The sequence below is a fragment of the Corvus cornix genome, chromosome 13 (genome assembly GCF_000738735.6).
Source record: "Corvus cornix cornix isolate S_Up_H32 chromosome 13, ASM73873v5, whole genome shotgun sequence".
NCBI lineage: Eukaryota > Metazoa > Chordata > Aves > Passeriformes > Corvidae > Corvus > Corvus cornix.
In genome coordinates, this window is record NC_046343.1 from 11,260,423 (window position 1) to 11,288,333 (window position 27,911).

The window sequence follows — 27,911 nt, forward strand, 5'->3', positions numbered from 1 at the left end:
GAGGAAGACTTTAGGGAGGAAGGCAGGAGAAATATGGAAATAACTGCAACCAAAACACAAGGATGTGTACAATGCTTTCTTTCATGGGTGTTACATATTTTATTGTTCTTTTGTTGTAAAGTGCCAGGACTCTTGGAGAAAAAGATGGATCATTTCTTAGAAATGAACTGGAACAAACAACAGTAGAAAAGGAGACACAAACAAAGGTCTGTAGCAGGCTGGAGTTCAGTCAACCTCTGTTCTCCCACAAGGTCTTAAGAATTCATTTCCTCTTTCGTGAAACCATTTGTTTGAAACTGTGGAAACAGGGAACTGGAATTAGTTATCACCATGTACCCAGTGTGGGTATCATCACAACCTGGATGGATACTTTACATAAAATCTCTCAGTTTGGGGATCCATGTTTATACTTCTCTACTCACCCAAGGGAAAATACACAGAAAGATGCAAAAGCCTGGGAAAGAAAGCATCTTCTGCAATGCACAGTTCTGGAGGCAACACTAACAGAGCAGTGTATTCTGGGGCTGGTATCACTGACAGTCAACATGCTCTGGCACTCCAGGGGAATAACTTGGAGGCTGGGGGAATATAGGTACGGGAATAGGTAACATGAAGCTTGAGAAGGTTTCAGCAGGAAGCAGAAATTCCTAGTGCCCAGAGACTCCCATTTACCTTGCAAGGAGCTCTCATCCTTTTGCAGCTAGAACTGTGCACAGATCTTTGTAGGAACAGACCCGATTCTACCCAAGTGATAATTCAAGTCATTCTGATGCTGATACGTGTTGGGGTTTTAGTTTAGTTTTAGTTTTTTTCCTATTAAAGGAATTTTCTCCCATAGGCATGTTGCTAGGGGACAAATAGCTGTACTTAAGAAAGACAAAAAGGGGAGTGGGGCGGGCCTGGCTACTCCTTTGTCTACACCCGGGTGTGGGGTCAGTTCGCTCTGAGCGTCCGGAGAGAAGAGCTGCAGAGAAAGGAGCTGCGGTTTCCTCATCTTGGCCGTTTTTTTTTTCTTTTTCTGCTGGAAACAACGCCGGGATCCCAAAGCCGCTTTCCCTGCCCTGCTGGAGGCCAGGCTGTGGCCGCCCTGCCCCACTGCTGCTTCGAGCTTTCGCTGCGTTGTAGCCATGCTCTCCCTCCCTTGTGTGGGCCTGTGGGGGGTTCCCCTTTTGGATACATCTCGTCTGCCACCCGGGATTTGTGTTTGTGCCTGCCGTTCTAGCCTGCCGTTCCTGAGAGTCCGGGATCGGCTGCCCAGGGGTTTGTGAAGCCTTTGTCCCATCCCTCCCCGGGATCCCAGGGCACCAGTGCCGCGTGCTCCCTGAGCTCGCTCCGGAGCGCCCCCTGCAGCCGCGGGGGAGCCATCGCACCTGCCCTGCTCACCAGGAGCCGCCAGCGCCCCTGCCGGCTGCGAGCGGAACTGCACCCGAGGGGAAAGGGCCTGACAGCCAAGAAGGCTGGGACTGGGTTTGTGTTTGCTGTTACTGCCATAGTTATCGTTGTTTTGTTTGACTGGTTATATACACACACACATATATATATATATATTAAAGAACTGTTATTCCTATTTCCCACATCTTTGCCTAAAGGCCCTTGATTTCATAATATAATAACTCAGAGGGAAAAGGGGTTATATCTGCCACTTCAAGGGGGGCTTCTGCCTTCCTTAGCAGACACCTGTCTTTCAAAACCGAGACAATACGTTACACAAACCCAGTGATAGTCTTACACTTTGTGCTGCCATTGATACAAAAACTCACTAGAAAAGCTATAGCTGAACAATGCAGCTGCTTAACACTTCATGAGATCAATAGCAGGAAATTTCATTATAGCCAAATGACTCCAGTAGTTGAAATGGCAACACCCAGGTTACTAAATGCTTTTATAAGAGGTCAGTATATCCCCAGCTTTACATACATGAACCTTCCTTCAGGTTTTGCTCCTAAAAAAGTATTACTTACCCCATTTACACCCTACTAGTACTGGACAAGCTGCATGTCTTGTTCTATAATCCCCCTCACCACTTCTGAAGAGATTGTACCAAAACACTGCTGTTCCCTGAAAAGCGAGATCAGGTCTGGATTAGTCAGAACCTAGTCAATATAAGCAGGTTACAGTAAGGGGAGGGGGATGCCTACAGATTCAGCTGCAGGCAGCTGGAAGCACTTTAACAGGTCACCATAGACAGCACATGAAAAAAACCCTTAGTCCTGTTCTAACTCAGTCATGTTCAGAGTACAGAGGAAGTCTACTGAACACAAGTTTACTTTGTTAAAAACAGCTGTACAGAGAAACTGTTCACTTCATACATACCAACAAATGGAGATGCCCTCAAGTCTGCAAGATCACTATAACTGCAATGAAGTGCACTTGTCGCATCAGCTGACTTTTACACGGACTGTGCAGAGGGAGAGACAGTAACTGGAGAGAGAAGGAATAAACCCAAACACATAAACAGACTTTACCTTCTTGGGCCATATTGCTGCCCCAAAATCTGGGAAAACTGTCGCTCCTCCAGCTTCTACATCGCTCATCTGAGAAAACAAAGTCCACAAATTGTCCATTTACAAGGCTTTTTATACAGTCCCACAAGCTAAAGTGTCCCAAGGCCTGAAATTTCGACTTGCACCTCTACAAGCAGCACTGATGAGGAGGGTGCACTTCAACCAGCACGAACTGCAGAAGAAGCAGTACCTGCTGTAGAACAATTTTATTTCAACTGAAGGCTTTTGTCCAGATTATGTATGTCTAGATATATATTGCCTGGATTATACATCATCTACTTCAAATAGCCACTAGAAGTTGAGTACCTATAAGGTTAATAAGCTAATGCTCTAGAACAAGAGAGAGGACTTCAGAGTAAGCTGGTTTCAAGAATTTCATTCCACTTTATGATCCAGTTAGGAAAACAAGCGTCTCTTAAACCACATTTCCTCAAACTGAAACCATGCCTTTGGAACTAATTTTCATAATTTAGTTTATGCGTCTTGGTCAACCACTTCAAAAACTACACAAACTATTAGAAAGCTTCTTTCGGCACTGTTTCTATGCTGCTCACCAGCAGTCTTATGCAATTTCAAGTGCTTTAGGCAGCTCAAGCTTCAACAGCTACAGCTATGTGACTCTAAAAAACCCCATGTATCTTTATGCTTTGCCCTTCCACACTGGAATGAATTTAACCCTATTAAATTCATCAGTAATTTACAATGGATTTATTGTAAATTCTAGACTTGACTCAAAACCCACCAAAGTTCCTGGAAACACTCCCATTAAAAATATAACATCTTTCCACTGAATTCAGTAAGCCTTGGGTCAGATTCTAATGAAAAGAAACAAATTAGTCAGATCCAGCTCCCACCAAATTTAAAAACTACTATTAATACACTCCCCAAGTCCCCAGAATCCCTATTATAACTTGGATTTCTGTTTAAAGCAGATTTAATTACCACTCTGGTGTCCTCCTCCTTGGTACCTACAATAAAAGGGCTTAAGATGCCAAAGGTGCACGGGTTTTTGCCCCTTCCAACTAGAAAGGATGTGCATGCAGCCTTGCAAGCTAATATCTATGTCTTAGCCATACAACCAACTGTTTTTAGTAAGGGTGTTGGTACATGTATGTTTTATGTGTTCTACATGGGACAAACAAGGGCAAATTGCCTTTGACCATGTACAACTGGCAGAGATTGTGTGTATTGCTCCTTCTAAATCAAGGCTTGTCCAAAATTCTGAGAAGCAAACAACATAAAGTTTAACTCAATTTAAAATTAAAATCTCTTTGCAGCAGAATATTTCACAGCTACCCATCTTACTCCAATTCTTGTTTTGAAGATTATTTCCCTCCCTGCCATATCAAGTTGAAAGTGCTTCTGGTTCTGTTTTGAGCTGCATTTCACTCTCAAAATACGATGTCAGCCATCAAATTTAAAATTCTGTGACAAAATATTTAAATTATATCACTCAAATCTTAAACACAGAAGATGAGGTGGTCCTAAAGATATAATGAGTATAGGTTCACAGATAAAACAGCATCAGAAGACTACTGTGAAAACAAGGCCATTATTCCCAGTGGCAGCAATGTTTAGGATTCCAGTGTACATGGTCTGTGGGCTGTATAATGCATGCAACTAATGAATCTTTCAAATCTGCACTTGTAACCCAGTTACACCAAGTTTATCAGCTGTGCCTCCCTCCGTTTGTTGAAGCAGCAGCTGTGCTGAGCAACTCTGGCTTTGCCACACAGCTGAGGAAGAGGCTGACAGACCACAACATCCACAGCTGTCAAACAGTGGTGGAAAAATATGACTGTCTCACATTAAGTGGCTGATAGTCAAGTTCTCCAACAGCATACCATATGAGTACCCCAAGTATTTCCCTTTGAGAAACATGCCAAATTCTCCTCTTCCCCCATGGAATCCAATTAAGTAAAAGATTCCATAGTAGAGTGGCCAAAAGGAGAAGATGGGTACTATATTCAAATTTTCTGCTCTGAGGTTACATACCACCAGAATTCTATCAATTCAGATGGGACAGCACCTGATGCTGAAAGAATAATGAAATCCCTACTGCTAGATGCCAGGAAATCTCTACAAATAACCAACTGCACAAGCTGTAAATAAGATGCTGCTAAAGGATCATCATACTTACATAGTTTAAAAAAGTGGCCACACGATTTCCAGTCCCTAACCGCTTGAAAGCATCTGGCTCATCTTTCTATAAAATTAAATGAGAATAACTGCAAATTTCAAGCTCCCAGACAGTAGACACAGAGAGGTACTTACATAGTTAAGAAACGTCGCTAGCCTATTTCCTTCCGATTTGAGTGTGCTGTCAAAGGGTCGCTGCAACAGACAACAACTTTAACCTGGGTTCCAAACAGGCTCTCACTAGAGCTACGTACGTGCAGCTCAGCAGAGATCCTCGAGCCCAATTTAAGAGATGGAATAGAAAGGGGACAACTGATACAGGGCAACATTAAAGCCATCACAAGCTGCAGCCAGGGTGCACAGCTGCATGCACAGAGCACTTGGATGCGATGAGAAGTTGCACTGAAACATTCTGAAGGGAGAAGAGAAGCAATGCTTTCAGGGCCTGTGCCACAGATGTTATCCAAGTAAGGTCAACAACAGGCCATTATTCTGGGCACTGATCCAAAGTCAACAACTGAGGTGAATACAAAAAACTAATCTTTAGTGGGCTTTAGATAACACAGATTCTTGTAAATGTAGCAACTCAAAGAAATACTGTCATAAGAAGAGCAAATGCATGTTTTGACAGCAGACAAAACTATAGAGTAGTTTCAGGTGGTTGCCTGTCTAGGACTAAAGACCACATCAAAAAGATCAAATTGTCTTTACTCTGTAATAAACAATGAGTTTCATTTGTTGAAGCTGAGATCACACTGGTGCCATGTAGGAGCAGAAAGAACATCTAAAATATCAGTGCCTTTCTTGCCTTCAGTAAAATGAAATCAGAAATTTATTTACATTGCTAATAGTCAGGAAGTCATTCCAGTCAGGAGACATCAAGGTGCATTTTTTCACACAAAAGCAATAATGTTCAAAATTTAAAGAAAACAATAAATCAGTACTGAAAAAGACAAACAGCAAGGAAAACCACAGCCACCATGTCTAAGATGATGTAGTTCAGTCTGCTTGAAGCATATTTTAATAAACAAGTGGTCTTTCCTGAAATGGGTTCATAAAAAACCCAAGACTTGCACATGCAAATCCAATCCAAAAAAGCCAACATAAGACCACTGAGATACAGGGAATTCCCTGGTTACTGCCACTGCTGTGAAACCCATGTCCAACCATGAATTTCTGAACTTCAATAGCAAAAATCTAACTTGAACAACCAATAAAATCTCCAGGTTATAATAGGCAGCTACTGAAATGCCTCTATTTAAGAACTGCAAGGGAACAAAAAGCTCCAAGGCTGATCAGAAACTGGGGAGACACAGCAGCATCTCTATTTCAACACAAACTCTATGATGCACAGAGAGCCTGCAGGACCAGACCAAAACTCTGGCAACTGCTGCAACTGCCTTGCCTCAGCTGAAAACTGCAGCCAAGGTTAAGTTCCACTTGGAGCTCTGCTCCAGCTCCTAATCCAAAAGTAAAGTCCACACTGATGGACATTTGATGCCTGAGGTCCTTGAGTTCAATGGCTTTGAAGAGAATTCAAGAGCATTTGCTCAACTCAGGAAACCAAGCAGACTTAAGAGGAAAATTCTCACAACAGGACAAAGTTAATAACAAGCTTCCACAGTGTTGAAACTTGGATTTTTTTTTTTATTTTTTAAACAGTGCTAAGTTGGGTGGCTTCAATTCTGCACTCAATTATTGGGTTGTGTGCTCTGCTGCAGCAATCGCTCCTACCAGGTAAAACCACTGGGACAATCTGAATTATGCCAGATTCCACTGAAATACCACAGAAATCAAGGCATCAGATGGATTTTATATTTGAAGTTACCAGTCACCATAGTTCTTCAGTATGATTAGCACATCCATGAATTTGTTTAGGGTCATTATTAAGAATCTGCTCTTTTCTCCCCACTCACAGCAAACCACAGCTGTTCTTTGCCAGGCAGAGCCCTCTAGTGCCTCATGAAGACCCAGCACCACCACCCGCACATCCACCTGCTGCTGGAGCACTGCCCTCAACACCATCCCAGGGAACCCTTTTCAGACCCCAGCGCTGCAGCCACTCTCAGGGGTCTGCCAGAAGGGCTGTACAACCCATCAGGATTTCCATAACATTTACTCTTCTGGAGGGAGGTGGAAGGATATCTCCTCCTCAGTCAGCTCCTGCAAAATGCTTTAGAGCACACAGCAAAGCAGGGTTTGGACAACATTACTGAAATCGGAAGCCTAATGGAACAAAGCCCTCATAACCCAGGGCTTGCAGACCTCAGTTTACAAATAAAACAATGGAAAGAGCACAGTCAAGTGCTGCATGACTCTTTTAATGAGTCTGTACTGTGCAAGGAATCAAGGTCCCCAAGGTAAGCAGGGAGATTTGTTCATTATTCTCTTGAACTTTCAGCATCAGAGAAGGCAGTGCAAAAGCTTTTCAGAATTCATAATCCATCCATGCAACAGGCCTACATATTAAATGCTCTAACAGAAAACAGTTTCAAAAGTTCTCCCAGACCAAACTGTTCCATCCTCCCCACTCTACTAAGAAATAATTGCAAGTGTGATCTTACCCTAGAAAAATCAAAGTGTGGCTCGTACTGCCCTCCCATTCCATAGTTGGCAACCTACAGCATGGAAGAAGGAAGCACATAAATATCTACTGAACTGCAAGTGACTGCTGCAGAATAGCACTTGCTCTCAGAAATCCAAAGCGTGCTCTGAGAAACAGCACTTTGTGGCAAGATTATTATCTATAGTACACTTAATTTATTTTTAGATTGCCAGAACTGAGGTACTCAGATGAGAAACAGCTTGAGTGCTTTTTCCCTTTCGTAGTTCGAGGGTTTGTACTTATCACTACAACAGCCTGTTTAACATACAGCAGTAATAGTTTCACCACACTGTTGCTTCCTTCCTCTGAAGGGAAGGCAGATGAATGTGTGCAACTCCCTGTGGGTCCAGCCTAGGGGACAGGACTGGATTCTGTGCCACTCGTGAATGATCTGTTATATACAAATGCCTCTCCAGAATCACAGAAAATTAACTTAGAAGCACCTCTTCACTTACTTTACGATCACATAACATGTTTTAGTTACTCTGAGGCTGTACTTAATGTGTCTCCCAGATCACTACACAATTACCTGGTTTCTATGGATAGCCTGTAATCAACAGTATTTCAATCAGGCTCTGGAACAGGAATTGAAGGAGCATGGAGGAAAAGAAACAGTGAATGGGCTAAGGTACAGCTATTCTGGCAGTGCTGTACTACTGGCACTCTTCTCCCCAACAGCCATCCAGAGACCAGAATTCATATGAGACTATAGCAGGACTACAAAAAAATATTTGGGTCTTAGAAAGGTTGAACTAGGACAAATTCAGCTTTTGCGGACTTGAAAAATAAGCAGCAGACATTTCCTTCAGAACAAACAGGTGAATCTCAGATTCCTGCACAAAGTTAATCTTCTATTTCTTCGATATCTCCACCCTCTCTACCTGGCACACACAGGGAAACCATCCATCTGCACCAGACCAACCTAACCCGCAGCTAATTCCACCAGGATGAACCCAGTGCACCAACCTGCAAGAGCTCAGCTGTTTTCACTGTTAACCCTGTGATCTGCTGCATTCGCTGATTCACCTTGGCCACAACAGGATCATCATCTTCTTCCAACCATGAGCTAAGGGAAGGACAGAAACACATCATTTTACAATACCAACCACCACACCGCATTTCCCAAGGCAGAAGGATTCTTCTGCCCTTTGTCAGATGGCTAAAAGAGCCATTTTCCATGCATTTGTTGGGGAAAGCTTTGGTGACATGCAAAGCAGTTCAAGTTTTCAGACACAATAGGTAGCAGATAACAGCTGTTAAGCACAAAAACCTTAAAGCTAAAACCCTTCTTCTCTGCTTACCTCTTTGATACCCTGTAGCTAGCCACTGTAAGGACACCGGTTTTGGGATCACGTACTGTGGCTCGTGCCAGCTGTGCCAAAAAAAATCCCAAGGGGGAAGAAACACATCAGCTACAGGATAGAAAATTTCTTGCATCTTACCAAAATCAACACCTGATATGTCCAGCTTCAATATCTCATTGGATGAAAGAGCTTCAACCTAGAATATAATCTGATTTCATGTTAAAACAACAACTGCAGAAACACAAGTACAATTCATCACCTGCATTTGATCCTGGAAAAAGAGTCTGATTGACCGCACAAGCCATGATATTGATTAAATCCGTAAGTTGCTTGGTGAACAGGTTTTGAAGGCACTTTTTTTAAACAGCTGGAGTCAATATTAGTGAGAGGGAACAACAACAAAAGTTAACAACACATGAAGTCCAAGTTCCTGGCAAAGAGAAAAATCACTGGGTAGTCCATGAATCAGCCTGCTCCTCATGTGGACTGAAAACCCAACCTCATTCTCAGATGCAAAATAGCAAGTGAAAACTTTTACAGAATGAGTTACAAGTTATGGGGCAAGCAAATCCCCAGTGGCAGAAAACTCCTGAGGACAGCTCTCAACATTCCCATGCTCAAATTTTCCAGCTGAAAGATGTCTGGAACATCTAGTTCTGAGACAGTTTGAGATGTTATTACATGATGAAGGTAACTCTGCAAAAGCACAGCACACCTACACATTTTAAACAGTATCATCACATTTAGGCCATTTCACCAGATCTGTAGGAAAAAAAAAAAAAAATGGAACTTGGCAAAACTGATAAAGTTTGCTGTGGTGTCAGAGGGACAGATGACTGCTAACAGTACTTTGGTCACTTTGTTTTCATTCTTGCAGCTGAGAACAAGAATTGGGACACTCCTTTCTTTGACTATAAGCTCGGACCACATTTAAATTTAACTCCTGCCAACCGCACACGCTCTAAATCATACCTCTTTTCTTCCACTTAATTATATGTCATAGAAAGCCTTTTTACTTGCATTTCTTCAGAGCACAGTGTCATTATTTCCTTTGTTTTCCTCAAATAAGTCTCCAGCCAGCTTTACAATCCATGTCAGCTGTGTTGTCCCTATACAAGAGTTCTTGGCAGAGCTGTTGCTGTAATTCTGACTCACTATTATTTCGTTCCAGATTTCTCCTGTATAAATCATAACAGAAGAGCCAGGCTGACTGAATATTGTTCTTCACTGGTACAGTGAAGCATAGCTTTAGGGATATATATTTTGCTTCCCAAACTTTTCATTCTGCTGCCATTTTCAAGCTTGTATATGCCTGCTTGATTTCTGCACCTAGCATATGATCTAAATAAATCAGAACTCAAAAAAGCCTGACTGCCTTGATATTTTTCCCTATCTGCTCTGGTAGGCAGGTTTCTTCATTTAAGACACACAATCTACATCTCAGTTGGTATAAGCAACTGATAAACGTAAGGCTTCCTCTCTCAGGGTGGAGAAATCAGCCTTTTAAGAGGCATTCGCTTTGAAAAATCATCATAACACCCTTCATTGGTCAGAAGCTTCACTGACTGTTTCAGAGTCTATCTAGTTTAGCACTGCTATTTCCTTCTGAAATTCTGCACTGCTGAAACTCTGCAGCATGAGCTTAGATATTCATGGCTCCCCACTTCATGCCATATTCTTGCCTGTTCAGACATTCCTGACTTGCACGTAACATTAAGAATTTTGGGAACATGGTTCTCATACTTTAATGGCAGACCTGCCTCAATGCTATCCACATCAATAGAGCTAAGAATCTTCTTGACCCACCCCAGCCAGTTCTGATGGGTTGCCTGAAAATCTGGATCTAACTTTTTGGAAGTGGAGTAACAGTGATTGCATTTTGCAAAACAAGCATAAAAAGCAACTCAATTGCAGCTAGTCCCAATCCCATACAGATGTTCTTTCTCTACAAAAAGTATTGGCAAGTGTAAACTGCAGAAAATGTTGAAGTACTTGGACTCAAAAGTAAAAATTTCTTGCAAATGCATTTTATAATAAAGAAAGTGCTCATCTTTCTGAGCCTAAAATAAAATAACACTTCACAGTTCTGTCTGAAAGCTTCCATGATTACTACCTAAAATTTCTTGGCTAAAATTAAGCTGTATTTATTAAGGACCATCTCATCACAGGATTTGCATTTTCCATTCTTTCAGTAATACTGCAGAATTTAAAGTTATTCCTGCAGCTGAGCTATACATAGGCTTAGAAAAAATAACTCATAAGAAAATGGCTGCTTTTTTAAATTGACAATTTTCATCTGAATCTTAAGGCTGTAATATTTATCTACTCTTCTAGGGACTGACTACATAGATTACATGAAAAATTCCTCTAACATTAGTAATATACACAAAATTCAGAGACCAAGAACTAAGACTTTCCATAAAACTTTGAACAAAAAGGAAAAGCCAAAAAAACCAGCTGTCTTTAGACAGTGCTTTATTTGATAAAATAGATTAAGTGATATGCTCTATGTGAATGCTTCCATTTTATCTGAAGCTCTTGAAGTTTTCTACTATGATGTAATAGGAAAAGTTCTCCATTTATGGAGGTGAGAGTCCTCACTGAGACAGGAGTGTTCAGCCAACATTTCCATAGCTGGCTGGTAGTCACAGAAGTCCAGCTTCACAAACATCCCAAATTATTAAATGTTCTTGGGAAGCATCAGTTTCTCAGTCTGTTTCTAACTATTTATGCTTACATTCAGAAACACTTACAGAAGGGCAAGTCTTCACTGGAATTTTAGTACCATATTTCATAGCAGTAGCCTGAAGAGTGCTAAAATGAACCACTCTATAAGCAAAGATTTGTTCAGCTTTACATTCTGCTCAGACATCACAGAAAAACTAAGGTAGCATCTACTACTATCACACTGCCATACTACTTTTTGCCAGAAAGGTGACAGTTAGGCAGGAAATTCCACCTCCAGAAAACCAGATAATTACTAGCTCTGCATGAGGTAGCTGCTTTTTTTATTGTGTGCAGAGTCACCAGAACTCATACCTTGAGTAACAGGGAACACATGTGGTTTATAATAGGAGCAGTAGATTCCAGGATACACAAGCAAACAAAACAAAAAAAAACCAAAAAAACCAAAATTTAAAAAAAAAAAAAAAAAAACAACAAAACCAACCACCAAAACCCCAAACCTCTAGGTATTATTCTAGCACAACTTTTTTTTTCTTTCCACTTCTGTTGACATTTGGGCTTTTCAAATTTCATTTATGTTTGGCTCCAGTTCAAAAGGCAGACTTAAGGCATATTGCACACCTACTCCTATCATTTTAAGTCAGCCATTTACCTTTTCAAATATAGTCTCTAATTTCTTAAAAGCTTTCTAAGCCATTTACTGAGAACTTTGCATAATTAAGTGCAATAATGCATAAATACCTTTGGGAGCCTGGGCTTTATGGTCCTACATCACCAGACAGTTTTGAAATCTTTAGGCTCACAGCTGCAGTGTATAATCTATAGTATGAAACCAGGCCTTTCAAATCCTTTGCCTAGTCCTTGCTAATAAAGATTGAAGCATGGAGTTAGTGAGATAGGAAAAGGGAAACTTACCCTTGGCTTAGCTAGATGTTTAATTTTCTCAATTTCTTCATCAGACATGACATCATAGTATCGCACAATATGAGGGCTGTCCCATTCATCTTCTTCCTTAAAGGGAGCTATGAGCAGATGAGGGTTTCTGTTTCCATCATGGTACCTACAAAACAGCCTTTTTTGTCTTCGAGGTGTCTGAAACAAAATGCCAAAAAAAGCATTGTTTGCTCAAACACTTTTCTTGACCTTTGAACAGGCAAGACAAGATGAGCTTCATTCCACATACATAAACAAGAGTGATTCTACAATTTACTGCAATTAAAACCAAGATACCCTGTTCCAAATTCCACTGAGCAGCATCTGAAACACTGACCTTTAGGGGAATTAAATCACAATAGGTTACAGATTAAGAAGTGCACAAGCAGTCAGCTGTGAAAAAAAGCCTGGTTCTTATAATTAAGACTATGCAGATGAAATAAACTGGTTCTTTTCCCTGGACTAAGAACTGAAGCCATGTTTGTTGAGAGGTACTGGAAATCACTTGATCAAAATAGTCACTCCAGAAGAACATGCCTAAGATGCAAAAGGGAAGGAATAACATGATTCCCTAAGTGTGGTAAAGCATAATCAGCTCTTGGGGAAAAAGCCTCCTTGTGTATCTCTACAGCTGACTTTGAAAAAGCTGAGTAGACAAACTGAGGACAATCAATTTTCAACAACCTTTAAGAGGTACAGCTAAGAGCTGTTTGTGAGTAACAGCTGAAGATTGAGAAGCCAAGATATAAGGTACAAATCTTGGCCTGGACAGAACCAAATTCAAAAACAGCTTCACAGAAGGACAAACACACCATGTCCCACCAAGCTTGACCACCTCTATGCAAAGGCAGCATAGTCAGGAAATTCTTATCTCTTACCATTTTCACCCCTTCACCTCTGCAAAGGGCCTCATAGATATCACGCTCTGGCAAGTAGTCAAGAGGTCTCTCATAGGCTCCACTTTGCACCATGGCTTCTGTGGTTGTCACAGAGTTGTTTATTGACTTTTCTTTCTCCTTCTCCTTCCTCTCCTTCTCCAGCAGCTTCTCAAAGTAGCGCAGATTACTGCCTGCTCTCTCATGAGTGTTGTCTTCATTGGGAGAAAACCAGAGAGAAACAGTGATTTTTGCAAACTCAGGAACTGTTAGCACAAACAAGTCCCTGTATCAAGACAGCAACAATTCCTCCCTTCCTAAAGCATTATCAGGCAAACAAAGGCATTGGCTTCAGTCTGCACTGAAAATCAACACTGGGAAGTTTCTGTCTTCACAAAGGAGAGGTGCACACAGGATACAAAAGAATCCTTTCTAGAAGAACCCATCACAAAGCTTGTATTCCAAGAAAAAGAATAGAAGCTTTTTTTCTTCACATTCCTTTTTCTCTCACCTTTTCTGACCAGTTCTACCCAAGATAAGCAGATCATAGAGCTCATGAGCAGAGACCAAGGTACCCTACTTGCTGCACCTGTCCTCTCCACCATGCTCATCACCCACACTGCACAAGCACACTTTAACCAAGGACTGTGATAGAATCCAGCCACAGTCTTCAGTCCCAAAGGTTCCTCTCACGCTGGGAAGCTCTGAAGTGTGTGTTACTACTTTAAGCCCACCTACAGCATCCATCTGTAGCTCTAAAAGGTTTATATGGGAGGGAATCTGGATCACTAACATCTTTGGACATATGAGTGATTTATTAATGATGTTGGTATGAATCAATAAACATCATCAATAGACCTTTACCCCAGATAACTAAGAAGGAACAATTCCTTGTTCACCTGTGTTTCTGGATACTACCACCTAGAACAGATTCTTTTCCTTGTGGCCTTCCCAACTTCACTGTGTTTATCTCATGGAACCAACCCCAATGCTCACTGCAGTCACCACTCTTTAGAGCACAGGGCAATAGTGGCCAGATAGGGAAGTTGAGCCCAGAGCAGACGAAGCTGCTGCTTCCAGAGGGGACTACCAAGTGTGTTCCACTGTTTGCTGCTGATAAGGATTCACATTCTGCTATCAGTGCTAAGCCCCACTGCAGAGGGAGCTCGGTTCAATACATACTCATATTCTGGTAAATTTTAATTTAAGAGTTCTAGTGTCTGTGGAAATTGGATTAATACATAGTTTTCAATAGGAAGGTTTCCTATTGAACCTATCCACTCTCAGGATGCTGCTAATATCTAAACTAAGAACCACAGCTCATTAAAAAAACATGAAATACCTAACACAATAAATGTTAGCTCTAAATGAGGAGGACAGGAAGCAGGCAAAGATGGATAGGAAGCAATGCTTATTTGCTTACTCAAGGGAAAGCTAGAAACAGTTCAGAAATAAAAAGTTCCAAGAAAATTTGTTCTGAATATTCAGAAATAAATACTGTAAGATCTCAGGCAAAGTACTCTTCCAATATCCAAGAGTACCTGCACTAAGGAATATGTAAAGTTAGTAGGACTTCACAGAAGGTGCAGCACTGCCTAAGTCTGTGGTAGCCTTGATCTCCACTTGAGACAAGCAAGGCTTTTTACCACTGCCAAACACAGTACCTCAGTACACTGCAGCAAAGCACACAAGTAGTGAGTGCAGTCAGATACATTGGGGCCTTGGGTAACAACAGCATGGACCAGAAGACAGCTTGTTAGAGATACTTCATATATAAACAGACATTTTTCCAGGACCCACATTTATTGTAAGTCATCTGTCAGGATATCCTTTCCAGTCAGCTCATGGAATGGACCATGACTGTTCTCAGTTCTGCTGCTGGCAACTCTCCCCAGCTAAAATAACATGGTCTTTGTTCTTACCGAGGGATATCAGCCGTCTGGTGAGCTCCATGGCTCTGTGCAAATCCCCAAACTGGAAAACAGCGTAGCTGAGATAATCTAGGATCTCTACTTTGCTGACTGTTGTATCCTCCCCCTCATCGTGCTGCTTTAAGGCCTGCTCCATCCAGAGCACAGTGTGATAATAGTCCCCATCATTGTAGGCTGTCTTCCCCATGCCAAAGCAGTCACCAACTGTCAGGGAGGATCGATATTTTGTTCCTAAAAACAAAAAGATAGCTTTCAGCAATCCACACAGAAGCACCTTTGTCTTAATACATTGAGAGGTATCTGTAAATACACACTTATTATCCAAACATGTTTCTAAGAAACAATGCTTTGACAATACTTTAGGTTCAGTACTGAAGTGATCACCATCAGAATTAGAGTAAGCTCTATCTTAAACTTCTCTTTGTTTCCAAAGGAATTAATTAGAATAAAATTAACAGCAGTTACAGTGGTAAGATATTGTTTTTTCTGCTGTAGACAATGGAAGAGCAGACTAACATCTTAACAGATTTCAACCTAACCTACAGATTAACACTGTTAGATGATCAGAGAAGCCTGACTACATGCACAGCCAGCTTGTTTCTCTTTACTGGAAATCTGCATTTGCACATAAGCAAGCTAATGTTTATTTAAACAAACTGGGTGTACAGTTGAGTGCAACTGCACTGATTTCCAGTTGCTCTGCTGCGCAGATAAGACTTAAAATTTAGTTAATTATTAATGGTTATTAACACTTATAATAACTAAAAACATTGTGTCAGCTTATCTACCCACACACCAGTGAAGCCTATTTAGTTTGTAAACAGCATGTTGGTAGCCACCATAACCTGTTTCAGTAGGTGTCTCAAGCAGCAGCAACAAACATTCATCATGACTCAGCTAATAATTAGACATCCCAGTATCTCGCTAAATTTTCTAAAACATCTCTGTGGCAAAACCCATTGATCTTCATTTCATAAAGGACTTTTGGAGAGAGTTTGAGGATGTTATCACTTCCTTCCTGTTAAAGCTGAGGAGACCTTGGTGCACTTACCTGGCAAGTTCCCTCGAGAGAGGGTTTCAGGATCCAGCTTATAGGTATCCTGCAGGCGCATCAGTGCCTTCGCTGCTCCAGTCTCATCTTCTTCAGTTGGAAAAAATTGACGCTGGATTGTAAGATTTGCAATAAAGCCTTTGCAGTAAAAGGGAAAGATGTTACTTCCAGAGCTTGAATAAATATCAGTACAAGATTAACATAGAAGAGGAAATATCTGCTCTGTCTTTAGAATTGAGTTTCAAATAATCCAGATTTAAAGCCTCTTATTAGGCTCAAAAGTAATAAACACTTTGCTTTTTGTCCCTTTTTAAGAAATATGGCTCATGAGCAAAAAAAAGGATAAATAACTAAACTCAATTTTCTTGTGCCACACAATTACTGATGTACAATGTGAATCTAATGATCTTCATTTTCCTGTAATGTCTCTTTTTGACATGAAAACTTAATAGCTTTCATCAGATGTCCTGCAATATCCACAGAGACAACTGATTTTAGATTGTAGTACTGGTCAATGACCTCCAAATCTATATTCCAACCTCTAAAGCCATAAGAGCTTTTCAAGTCTCAGTTCCAGGGACAGAGACCCTGATCCGGGATTCCCTCACTAGGGTAGGGCCTTATGCAGTGAAGAGACTTAAATCTGACAAGTAAAACCAGGTGATATCCAGAAATAAAATTAGATGCACTGAGTAAACATATCAGGGTTACACAGCAGGTTGGTTGGGCAGAAGAGGAAGCCATCAACTGAATAAAACAGCCCAACCATTTCCAGTCATATAGCAAGCCAAACTGGAAAAGGAAGCCTTTTGAAAAAGAATTAGTGACAGATGTATTTAATAGACTTGAGTATTTTATTTCCATTTAGGATGACTATTCCAAAAGGCAATAAAAGCCTTGTCTGGAAAAAACTTCCAAGTACCTAAACTTTAGCATATGCAGAGTAGAAAGGGAAAACATGCGGTGTTCTGCCCGAAAAACATAACCACCTCTCCCTCACTTCCCAGGAGTCCAGTAAAAATAAACCTCCACTTAAGGAAAAAAAAAAAGGCATGCAAGCAAATTAAAAGGTATGCAAGCAAATTCAGGCAGACACTTGACAATATGATGCAAACCCAAGGATTAGTACGGGAAGCATTTGATTTAGAAGGACAGGTTTAATGATAGCAACCATATATTATCCTCGTTTTGACAGACTGACAACAGCATCTGCCAACTCTAATGCTGGGGCTGATACAAATTTTTCCACCAGTTCAATATGGGACTCATTTTGATTCTTAATCTCGTTCTCTGATCAACATGGTCAAAAACCAGTGATCATCAAGAGAAGGAACAGACTGGGAAAGCAGAGGTAGCAGTTTATATACAGAGAACATAATACTCAACAGTTGCCACCACAGCTTTAAGCATATCCCATTCTCCCTTTTTCCCCACAAATAAAACAGTTTTTGAGCCTTGACAGAGATGTGTTTCAGTTGCAAGTTTCACTCACTTGGGTAATCTGTACACAAAAGGCAAGTCCTTTCGTTGTTTTTTAAACAAACTTGGCAGTAATATTTAAGCCAAGCTTGTGGCTTTCCAGAACACAAGGCTGCCTCCTGACAGCAGTCCCCTGTAACTCCTTACCATTTGTTGTATCCCGAAGAACCAGGTTTTCCAATTCCAGCCAGTCAGTATTCAAACGCTTCACAAGCTTATATGCATTTACGGGGTGTGCCAGATACCCTTCTGGATCGGAGGCTGATTTGCTGGTCAGTATATCCATTTTTTCAGCCCAACTGGAATGAGAAATGTTCACCTCAGCCTGAGAACAATTTATGAATGCACATCTTCCTTCTTAAATCATGCAAACTACACATCTAGATCAAATTATTGTCAAAACTGGCTTTCAACCTTTCAAGTTCACAAGGATAAAGTGGACATTTCTTAATTACAACAGTCTCTTTCAAAGGGAAAATATTTCCCTGCTTAGTATTTTAAGGCTAACTACAGCAGGCATGCATCTCAGTTGTAACGAGCCTTAAAAATATCAGTTTATACATAGATTTAACAGATATTCTCTTTACCAGTACTTGAAGAGGAGATTGCTTTGCCTCCAAAGGGCAGATTTTCAAGAAAAGAACATTTTATGTATACATGACCAGAATTCCTATCGTTTCACTACTCCATAGCTCCATTCTCATCTTACACTCCCAAAGGAAGGTTGGATTGACAGATACAGCCTCAAGTTCAGAAGTTCTTTGGAAAGCATGACTCCTCCTAAAGGCACTTGGCTCTTCTGGAACCTGGACCTCATTTAGACTATCCTCCGTGTCACACCCTAGTAGATACTGCTTTTGGCTAGACAAGCATAACAATCTTCCTAAGGGACACAAAGTATCAGTTGTCAGCAAGAGCCTTTCAAGCGATCCAAGCAATCAGGACAACATCTGAGATGTGCTGCAGACACTTTGGCACCTGAAGAGAACAAGGTAGGAGCACTGTCCCTGAAGGCAAAGCCAACAGAGGAAGGAATCCAGAGATTTGGTAAATGCCACTGGCACGCTTGGCTCTTGTAAGCAGGGCTGATGGCATGAAACAACAGGCAGCACAGAACACTGGCACACAGAGGCATTCAGCTCTCATGACAAGACTCCTGATATGACTCTGATGTGTCCTCTCTACGCAAGTCCTGTGATAGTACAAGGACAGGGCAAAGTGGGGAAAGCCCACCAGAGCACCATTTCCAAAGAAGCAAATTCTAAGTGATATCTGAAGCAGGGACCCTTGTAGGTTAATGGGAATAAATTAAACCAAGTTAGTACCTATCCTCTCCCTGTGATTATCTACTGAGGCAATACCAACAAGATCTAGCAGCAGAGAGTGGTGACAAAGGTGGGGTGTGATTGAACACAAATGAAATATTTTGTCACCCTTCATTACACAAATCTCCTCCCCTACCTTTTAATCTGAGAGAGCTTGTTCTCTTCTGCTCGGATATATTCCTTTAAAGACTGTACCAAGTCCTTCTCTGCATAAATCAGGTCTGTCATTTGACCTAAAAAGAATAGGAGCAAACATCCATCAGATCTAAAAAAGTAACAATTACCAAGTGCACAGAAGACAAACCTTAAATGCTCCAGGGCTATTAAAACCACCACAAACAACAGACAAATTAATGGTATGCACTGCAATGCCTGTAAAGCACAAAAGCTGTTAGACACATGGGTCTGGCATTCAAATGCTTCAAGGGGCTTTTAAAGTCCCAGCTTCAACAGTTCACGTAGCTTTGCTCTAGCCCTTCCACTGCCTCTGAATTACTTTTAGTATTACAAGGGCATACAAGACAATTAGAAGAAAGGTTTGACAGTCATATAGCTATGGAGCCAAAGCAACAAAAGATCCAAATGGTTGCCAAAGCATCTGTTCTACATATGGATACAGATTAGGTCACACTAACGAATCATTAGTGTAATCTCTGGCATTATTTAAAGTTGCAGCTTTACAATATGGGTAACTGTGGAAACAACCTAACATTAAGCAGAGAGGAATTTCAGACTAATGTTCATAGACTCACACACACACTCTCCTGACTAGCATTAGTGGAAATTGCTAACATGTCAGTCCCAATTGCTGTGACAAACTTGGCTTTTGAAAGCCCAAACTGAAAGAGCATGATGCGATTTATAACTGCAACCACAGCTCTAGCTCCAGCATTCCAAAGTAATTATGAATGAGGCATGATTAAGCAGATAGAAGGCAGCAGGCTGTTTTCAGAGTTAGGAAAGGTTCAGAAAGTTTCAGAGTTAGGTAAGTGTAAAGAGAAGATGATCCTTCATGGAAGCTTTGTATAAAATGCTACTTAACTTAGAAAAAATCAGAAGCAAATACTACACATGTAGTTAAATATTGTTCAGCCAGCCGCCAGGCATTGAGGAGGTTGGCAGTGGGACTCTGGCTGAACGGTTCCACACAGTGGTGCCGAACAACCCACCAGGAGCTCTGAGCTTTGCCATCCAGAAACAGCTCCACTGACTCAAAGAACATTCTGGAGACCAGCCACTGGTAGTTAATCAGCCTCTAATGCCCTTATGAAGGGGAAGTCCCCATACTGCTCCACAGGAAAACATTAGACCAATAAACAGGAGAAAACTCAGTTTGTGCTTATTCTGAGGCTCTACCACAATCATACATGCTTGCATCCTATTAGAACATAGGAACTAAATTGTCATAAAAATCAAATTACTTTTCAGATTTATAACAATTATTTAGGATTTACTCAGACCCAACAAAACACACAACATAAGGGAGTTATTAATTTTTCCTTCTGACACCTAATTCCAACTTTTTGAGAAGACAGGCAATTCCAGGTCCTGTGGAAAAAAACCTTCATATATTTACCACTTAAACTATTTTTGTAACTCAAATTCAGTACTAAGCTTTTTAGCATAAGGTGGTGTGCTCTGTTCAAGATGACAACAGATGCACAAATCCTAATAGAACACAGGCCCCATCTTATTTTACTAAGACAGGCCCCAGAGAAACTTGAATCATGTTCGTCACAACATTCTAAGTCAACCAACTGCAAACAAATTGCACTGATGCTGTAGAAGAGCAGCTTTTCCTAATAGAGACAGTGTTGGCCATGGCCACATGAAGAAAACCATATGCTTCAACTGGTAACTCCAACAGTTCTAGCAATCACAATAACCACATCACAACATCATGCACTTGTTCTTTCCACACCTATGGAGGTGAAGAATTCTGCTTCTGTGTGCCAGATCAGGAAAACACAGGGGAAGAACACCAACTGCAGCCAGGGCTTCATGTTCCAGATACCTCAAACCTGTAAAAAATTAAAAGGAGGAATAAAAATAATGAACTTATTTGTGAGAAACAAACCAAAGCATTAACCTTTATCTTCAGTCATTTTACCCTCATGAAAGTTATTTAGACTCTCTGAATTTTAGTTAGTAAAGCTTGAGAAAACTCTTCTTCAACCACAGGAGCTGTTACTTAACAGTCTCAAATGCTATCTCGCATACTCTTTGGGATTTACGTGGAAGACACTGGAAAGTCCACAAGAGAAAAGTAAGGGAAACAATATATTGTCCACTGAGACAGTGAGAACAAGCTCTATTGCAAGAGCAACTCAGTGCCTTCCATGTCAGACATAACTAGAACTGGAAAATATGAGACCCACAAAATTATATTATATTCCAATAATAATAAAAGTCTAAATTAAATGGGTTTATAGCATTCTATAAAACTCAGTTATTTGAAAACTGTCTAGAAACACAAACAGTGAGAAAGCCAAATAGTGAAACAGAACATTTTGTAGTGTGGAAGTGGCAGCAACGGTTGGAAAAGTTAAAAGTGAAATTTCCAGCTCTGCTTATTCAACATGCATCATCTCAGCATACTGGCCTCTGGGCACAGCCCTTATAACTTCTGTATTTCAAAGGCTGTGCCAGTTTAGAAACCCAGTCCCAGAGATGAATGTTGAAAGCAGATTGTTCCACTTCCAAAAGCACAGCCTGAGGGGCGTGGGAGGAAAGCCAGTCTGAACAGATAGGGTCAAGTGAAGCAAGGGATTCAAGGGGCATACAAAAGAGCCTCCTGGGAGATCTGATGACCAGAACACCTTTTCCAGGTTTGTGAGGAGCACTGCACTTGAATCAGCCCACAGCTTGCTCCAGAGCTGCCTGTCCACCAAGCAGGAACAGCCACCAATGCCAGACTTGTGTAGGGGCACTGGTGCTCAAACACTGAGCTCTTGGCACGCCCTTGCACAGTGTCCAAATGGAGGTGACAACTCTCCACCTCAACTCAGGAAGCAATTATTACTTTTTCCTATTCAATGTAACTGGGCAAACTGGTGCCTCAAAATTACCATGTGCGACCCACTAACTCCAGCACAGTAAAAATGCATCTAGTGGGGGCAAAATGGAATCAACCTGAGAAAGCGGAATGGAAGGGAGAAAGGAAGGGAAAACACATGGAATGTCCTGAAATTTCAAGCAATGCAGCAAATAGAAAGGAACCAAGATAATTCTGCAATAACTCTTACTTGTTCCCTTGGGCTCCACACATCTGCCTCCAAAAGATGAAAGGTGGATATTGCCCTTTCTTACTTGGATTTTCAAGCCCACAGCACAAGAGAAGCCCTCACCCTCAGCTGGGCTCACCAGTGCCAGACACAAACATCAAACACACCCTTAGTGATACCACCATCACTAAAAACATTAGAAATAGCTCTGTCCTCTGTTGTGTATTATCACACAGCAAGATGATTGTTTTTAAATTATTCTTTTGATTGCTTTACAAGACTACACAAGGAATCAGAATCATTTACCACAAGTTTGCAAGCATGAGTAAGAGCAGGAAAACATCTCACAGCATCAAAATAAGTCTTCTCCTTTCCTTCTTCTCTTTCTCACCCTCCTGCAAACCACATATTTCCAAACTGCTAGTTTAAGTTAGTTAAGAACTAGTACATGGGGAATCTGAGAAATGACTAAAGCTGAGTGAATAGTGCCATGCAGAGGTCTGCCAATACTACAAGCCACAATAAGCGATGTAGCAGAAAGCCCAGCAAGAGCACTTGGGAAGTACATTAATTTGGATATATTAAGCTTCGTCTGTCCATCTGAATAGTCTGTCATCATTTAATGGAGTGGTTTTTTGGATGCATAACATAAAGCCTGGGAGAACAATTACAAGTAAATTTTCCAGTTAAAACAACACAACTCTACATTCTCCTGCACCTCCTCACCACGTTCTCTCATGGCTGAGGATATCTGCCAAGAAGTACACTTACTACAGCTAGCAGCTTGTCTTTATAGCAGATCTTTAACAGCTTTACCATCCTACTCAGTTTTACTTAAGTCAATAAACAGAGACAGCAGCTCTTGCTCGAACAAGCAGGACACCTGGCTGCAGGGTTTAAAGATTGTTTGTACACATTCTTTTCACAGCTCTTACTGGGAAAACCAGCACAAATAATGAATTACAGGAGGCTGAATAACCACAGTCTTGGCTGGCAGGAGCATGTATGCACAGCCACGTATGTGTGCCCACCCCACTCCAGCTGAATCATATGCCAACAAAGAGGGCAAGACAGGCAGAACAGGCATAAGTAGCTCATGCTTCAGTAATGGAGACAAATGTTTGTAAAGTCAGTGTGTTTTATTCAAACAAATGCCAGACAATAAGTCTGTGTAGGACAAATATTGCCTATATTCCTGGCTTTTTTTTTTCTTTTAATTCTTTACAGTATAAGACCTCAATGAATCATCACTCCCACTGGAAAGAGTGCTGTCAGGCCCAGAGAACAGTGGCAGAAGGAAAAAAAAGGTTCTTCTAGACAAAATAGACCAGGATGGAATTTTTCTCCACAAGTTCTTTATTAAATAAGCTTTCTAAAGACCTTATAATCAACAAGCTATAAAAATAGAGACCTGACCTATTAAAGGGAAGTTGCTTGCACACCTACCATGTGTGGATAGAAAATAGCAAGAAAATCCTTGCTAGCAGCATTTTTGTAAGTCCATGAGAGACTTTTCTCTCTCACAGAAGAGGTAGCAGAGTTATGTAAACAACAAAACCACCTGCAACGTTGGAAAGTCTTGTTTATGGTACAGTAGAAAAGTATTTTGACAATGGATGTTTTAGGATTTTAGCCAATCACCCCAAGGGATGGCTGATCCTTATCCAATTAGACTATGAAGAAAAAAGTCTATAAAAGAGTTTGTAAAATAATTAAATAAATCAATCTTACTGCACAATTCCTGCCTGCTGGATCTTCTCTCCTCCTCCTCCCTACAGCTGCAGGACACGGTGATATACCCTAGGGCCCAGGCCTGCGGTAATAACCATGGTTCTTCAGTTTCTCACTCACCCTGAATTTCATATCCAGTCACAGGGGACATAGGCCAGCTCTCAGCCAAAAGAGAGGACTTTTTTCAGGTCAGAAGAGGAAACAAACACCTATTACTCATCCAGTGCCTTTAGGATTCAACTTCTGATCAAACTGATATGCTACGGTCTCTTCTATTCACCATAGAACAAAAGTCCTCCACTTGCCTGATGGCCTAACTAAAAACAGGGACAAAAAGCACAAGTCCTTCATCCAGCTCCAAATTTGCACAGAGTCCTCATGCAGGAGAATTAAATTAAGTGGGACCAACATAAGACCAGTCTGTGCAACATAAAGAATAAAAGTCATACCCTTTATTGTGGTAAATTAGACCAGAGTGTTACTTGTACTCATGTACGAACACTTTTTGGTCACATGAACTCCAGAAAAAAGCCCCAGCGTTCTTCCACTCCACACTTAGAGGTGATAGCATTCCCTTTGCTATGGGGCTTCTCTAGGGGAGGTGGGGAAGTGGGGTGTGGTGTAACTGCTCCAAGCAAAATCACCTCTTTTTCCAAAGACTAGGTGGAAGAAAATTTTTTCAGAGCACACAGCAATAGTTTCTTTTAAGGAACTAAGGCAGAGTACTGCTCTCTGGTTTGGTTCCATGCTTACAGACCCAGAATTCCCTACAGAATAATAAAGCTTATGAGACAAAGTATCATAACCAGATACTGTCAACATCTGATTAAGATACCATTTTTCTGAGCTAATGGAATACAACATACAAGCTGATCACAAGTAAGGGTCACAGCCTCTCTCATCTTGTGCTTGCCTGTGCTGTTAAAGACACCTGGATAATCACTCTGAAAACAGCTGCTTTCACATGTATCTACATTTAAATATCATGGTGAAATCCAATAAGCAAATCCCTACTCCAAGGTCACCTCAGGCCACTGATGAGTTCTAAGTGCACACACAGTTGAGGCTCTGAAGTTTGGTCCATCCTCAAAACACAGTTTGAGGCTGGACTCTTTCATGAGACAGGTCTGTTTGGGGCTCCTCCAAATACCACTGTTTTCTACCCTGTCTTCTTGCTTGCAGACACATCAAGCAGTACTGAACTGGTGCTGCAGATGGCTTCATCCCTTTCCCCTCCACAAACAATGGAGCTTCAAAAGTAGGCATCAAGCTGCTATCAATACTGATGGCTGTAGACAAAGTTAATGATATTTAAGTGGAAAATGGTATAAACAAAAAACCTGCAAGGCTGCTTACCTATTAAGAGCCAAAAGACAGGCTTAATTGTAAACAGATTTTCAAGATGTTGCCAAGGAAGAGCCTCTTTCAATACCAACCAAGAAAAGCAGCCATAAAATCATCCACTTGTAGCAGTATTTCCCATCTTGGAGATTAGCCTGACACATGATAGCAGCTAGACAACTACTTAGAAATTATTAAATACTAAGGAATGAATCATTTTATCCTAAGAAAGAAAACCTACACCATTGGCTGAAGACTTTGAAACAAGTAACTCAGAGCTGAAATTCATTATCCACATGAACTCAGATGCACCAGTGTCCAACCCAGCCCCTTCCTCCAGAGCACACTGGCTTTACCGCTCAAAGCAGCTTACACCAACATCACCACCTTTATTTACAAAGCATTTTAATATGCATCTAAAACCAATTATAAAAGCAAAAACACCAATAGGATTGCCTTATGTTTCTCAAGGCAAGCCAAAAGAAAATGAGGAAAAGTTGTTTATTTGCAAGCATTAACAAGGACACAGCACAATCATGCAAAACTGCTGGCATTTCTTCCAACATAAAGTAAATTATAACCACCTTAGAAGCCATAATCACCTTGATTAGCTACCAATAATTTTTTAAAGCCATAACAAAGAACATTTCTTCCATACTCCAGTAGAGAACAAAACTGATGCAAGTCTAAGACACAGCAAATTCACCTGAATCTTACTGTGCAAGCTCTGCCTATATGAAGCATTCTGAAGTCAAATCCCGCAGTGTCAGTGAAAACAAAAAGACTCAGGGCTTTTTCCACTATAGCTTGTTTTTTTAGCAGTAATATTTAGGCTGCATTTTACTGTGCAAAGGCCATGAATTTAGTATATCATCATACTTGCCATTTGCTCACATAAAGCATTAAAAATATCCTCCTGCTCAGAAATAAGAGTGGTTCTTTTAATATTAAAAGGTCTACTGCCAATGAACTATTTCTTTCAATTATATTTAATTAAAATCAGGCATTATCTCAGAGGTTATCATTATCTCAGGGGTTGACTCTATTCTAACTTCACCCTAGAACGTGCCCCCTTCCACACTCCATGTTCTCATGTCTTTGACATATAGAAAACCATGCACAAAAATCAGAACTAGTCATAGGAAAAATATCTGCGTTTACAACTTGCTTCTTTGGAAGTTTGCCAATGTGCACAGCATGGTAACTATAAACAGATTGGATTCCTGACTTAAACATCCACTGAAAAACTTCTTATGCGAACTGGTAAATCCTGCTCCCTCTGCTGTTACTCTCTTTAAACGACGTAGCTCCTACACTGCTTCCCAAAGTATGATTGGTTACATTAAAAAATTGAATCCCAAGAAATTATGGCATTAGCAAGAAGCCACATTCTTGTCTGTTGGTGTCACAGCAGTGCCAATTTACAAGTGCAGAATAACGTTCTGCTTGTGAAATATGAGTGGCAGTTACTGATTGCTATATATATTTGCAACATACCTGTGGGATTATTTCCAAGTACTTAATGCCAGAAAGATGAAGTATTACCCTGGTAAAGACGGCCACAGTGGCCTTTCAGCTCCACTCCACCTTCACAGAGCACCTTTAAAATTAAAGAGCAAGAGGTTTCGTTACAAAAATTTCTTCTGGGGAACACTACCTTACTATTGAGGAAGAGGGATGATTATTGGCTAGAAATACCAAACATCACAAAGTCACACAGTCCCAAAAATAGTCTTTATTTACATATCCTCTCTCCTCCTTGCTTCCAGGTTACAAGAACATTCTTTGCTGCCTGAAATAAAATTACTCCTGTCTAGTCAAAGGCATGTTTTGCCATCGTACGACATGCCAAGCTGCTGTGCCCCAGCTGAGCTATGGTAATACTTAGCTAGTGCCTTCAGTTTTCACACCAGCTCCTCTCCACTGTCTCTGCACAGCCTTTTCCACCGAGGCTTTGGTCGCTACATCGTACAGGTCATACACAGCTGCCTGTGCTCTCCTGGCTTGTCCCCAGCTCAGGTACACAGCGATACAAGGACAGGCTTTTTTAGGAAAACAGAGCTCAGAGTAAAATTAAATGAGACATGAGCAGAACAAGTGGGGTTTAAACACCACTACAAGGCTTAAGGCATCGCCTGCTCCATGCTGAGCGTATGGCAGGCAGGGAACATGCACAGCCGGTTAATGCAGCTGCCACAGTCAGCTGGCAGTCATTAAACCAGGAATGCCAGTCCTATCGAACCCAAACAGCGCGGAGAAGGAGAACAAGCTCTTCCATGATTTTTGCGATGAGACCTCTAATACGCTTACAAAGACCCGCTGGTGTTTTGCGATACCACCTCCCCCCGTGCCAAACCGCCGTCCTCCCAGAGCCCGGCCCGTGGGCAGCATAGAGGGGCTGCTGCTCGCCGCCCCCGCCGCGGGGCGCTGGACGGGGGCAGCCACCCAGGACCCACCAACCCCCAGCAGCAGAGCGAGGACCCTGGACAACGATTTAACCATGGCGCGGCAGGGCTGGACTGCCTTCAGTCCGCTCAGACCGCGCCGCTGGGCAGCGCTCACGGCTCCCCCGCAGCGTCACTGGGGAGCCCGGCAGCGGGACCCCTGCGAGTCCCGGGGGGCTGCGGGAACAGGCACAGCTTATTGCAGGCTGCTGCCGCCCCACCGCCCTCAGCGTAGCCGCCAGCTGTACCTATACTCTCAACTCTGCCCCACTCACCCTGCATCCGCCGCTCCCGCCGCCCGTTCTAGAAGCACCCCGGCCCTTCCAGCCCCGCCTCCCGC

The 27,911-nt window shown here is 41.5% G+C and overlaps 1 protein-coding gene across 6 annotated transcripts; it reads right to left on the minus strand.

Annotated features, from left to right (window-relative positions):
• Window positions 1–67: 67 nt before the first annotated feature.
• P4HA2 (prolyl 4-hydroxylase subunit alpha 2) lies at window positions 68–27,911 on the minus strand. 6 transcript variants are annotated; one of them, XM_039559610.1, is made up of 17 exons: window positions 27,847–27,911; window positions 26,625–26,727; window positions 20,753–20,852; window positions 18,968–19,064; window positions 17,654–17,805; window positions 16,028–16,165; window positions 14,968–15,207; window positions 13,049–13,260; window positions 12,153–12,329; window positions 8,550–8,620; window positions 8,215–8,314; window positions 7,208–7,261; window positions 4,779–4,838; window positions 4,645–4,710; window positions 2,466–2,534; window positions 1,962–2,058; window positions 68–296 (listed from the first exon to the last, which is right to left on the minus strand). In XM_039559610.1, exons 3-17 carry the CDS (start codon window positions 20,832–20,834, stop codon window positions 226–228), a joined length of 1,686 nt encoding a protein of 561 aa, XP_039415544.1. In that variant the 5' UTR covers window positions 20,835–20,852; window positions 26,625–26,727; window positions 27,847–27,911; the 3' UTR covers window positions 68–225. The 6 variants fall into 6 exon arrangements, with proteins under 6 accessions (XP_039415544.1, XP_039415540.1, XP_039415541.1 ...); XM_039559606.1 differs by lacking the exon at window positions 4,779–4,838; XM_039559607.1 differs by lacking the exon at window positions 4,645–4,710.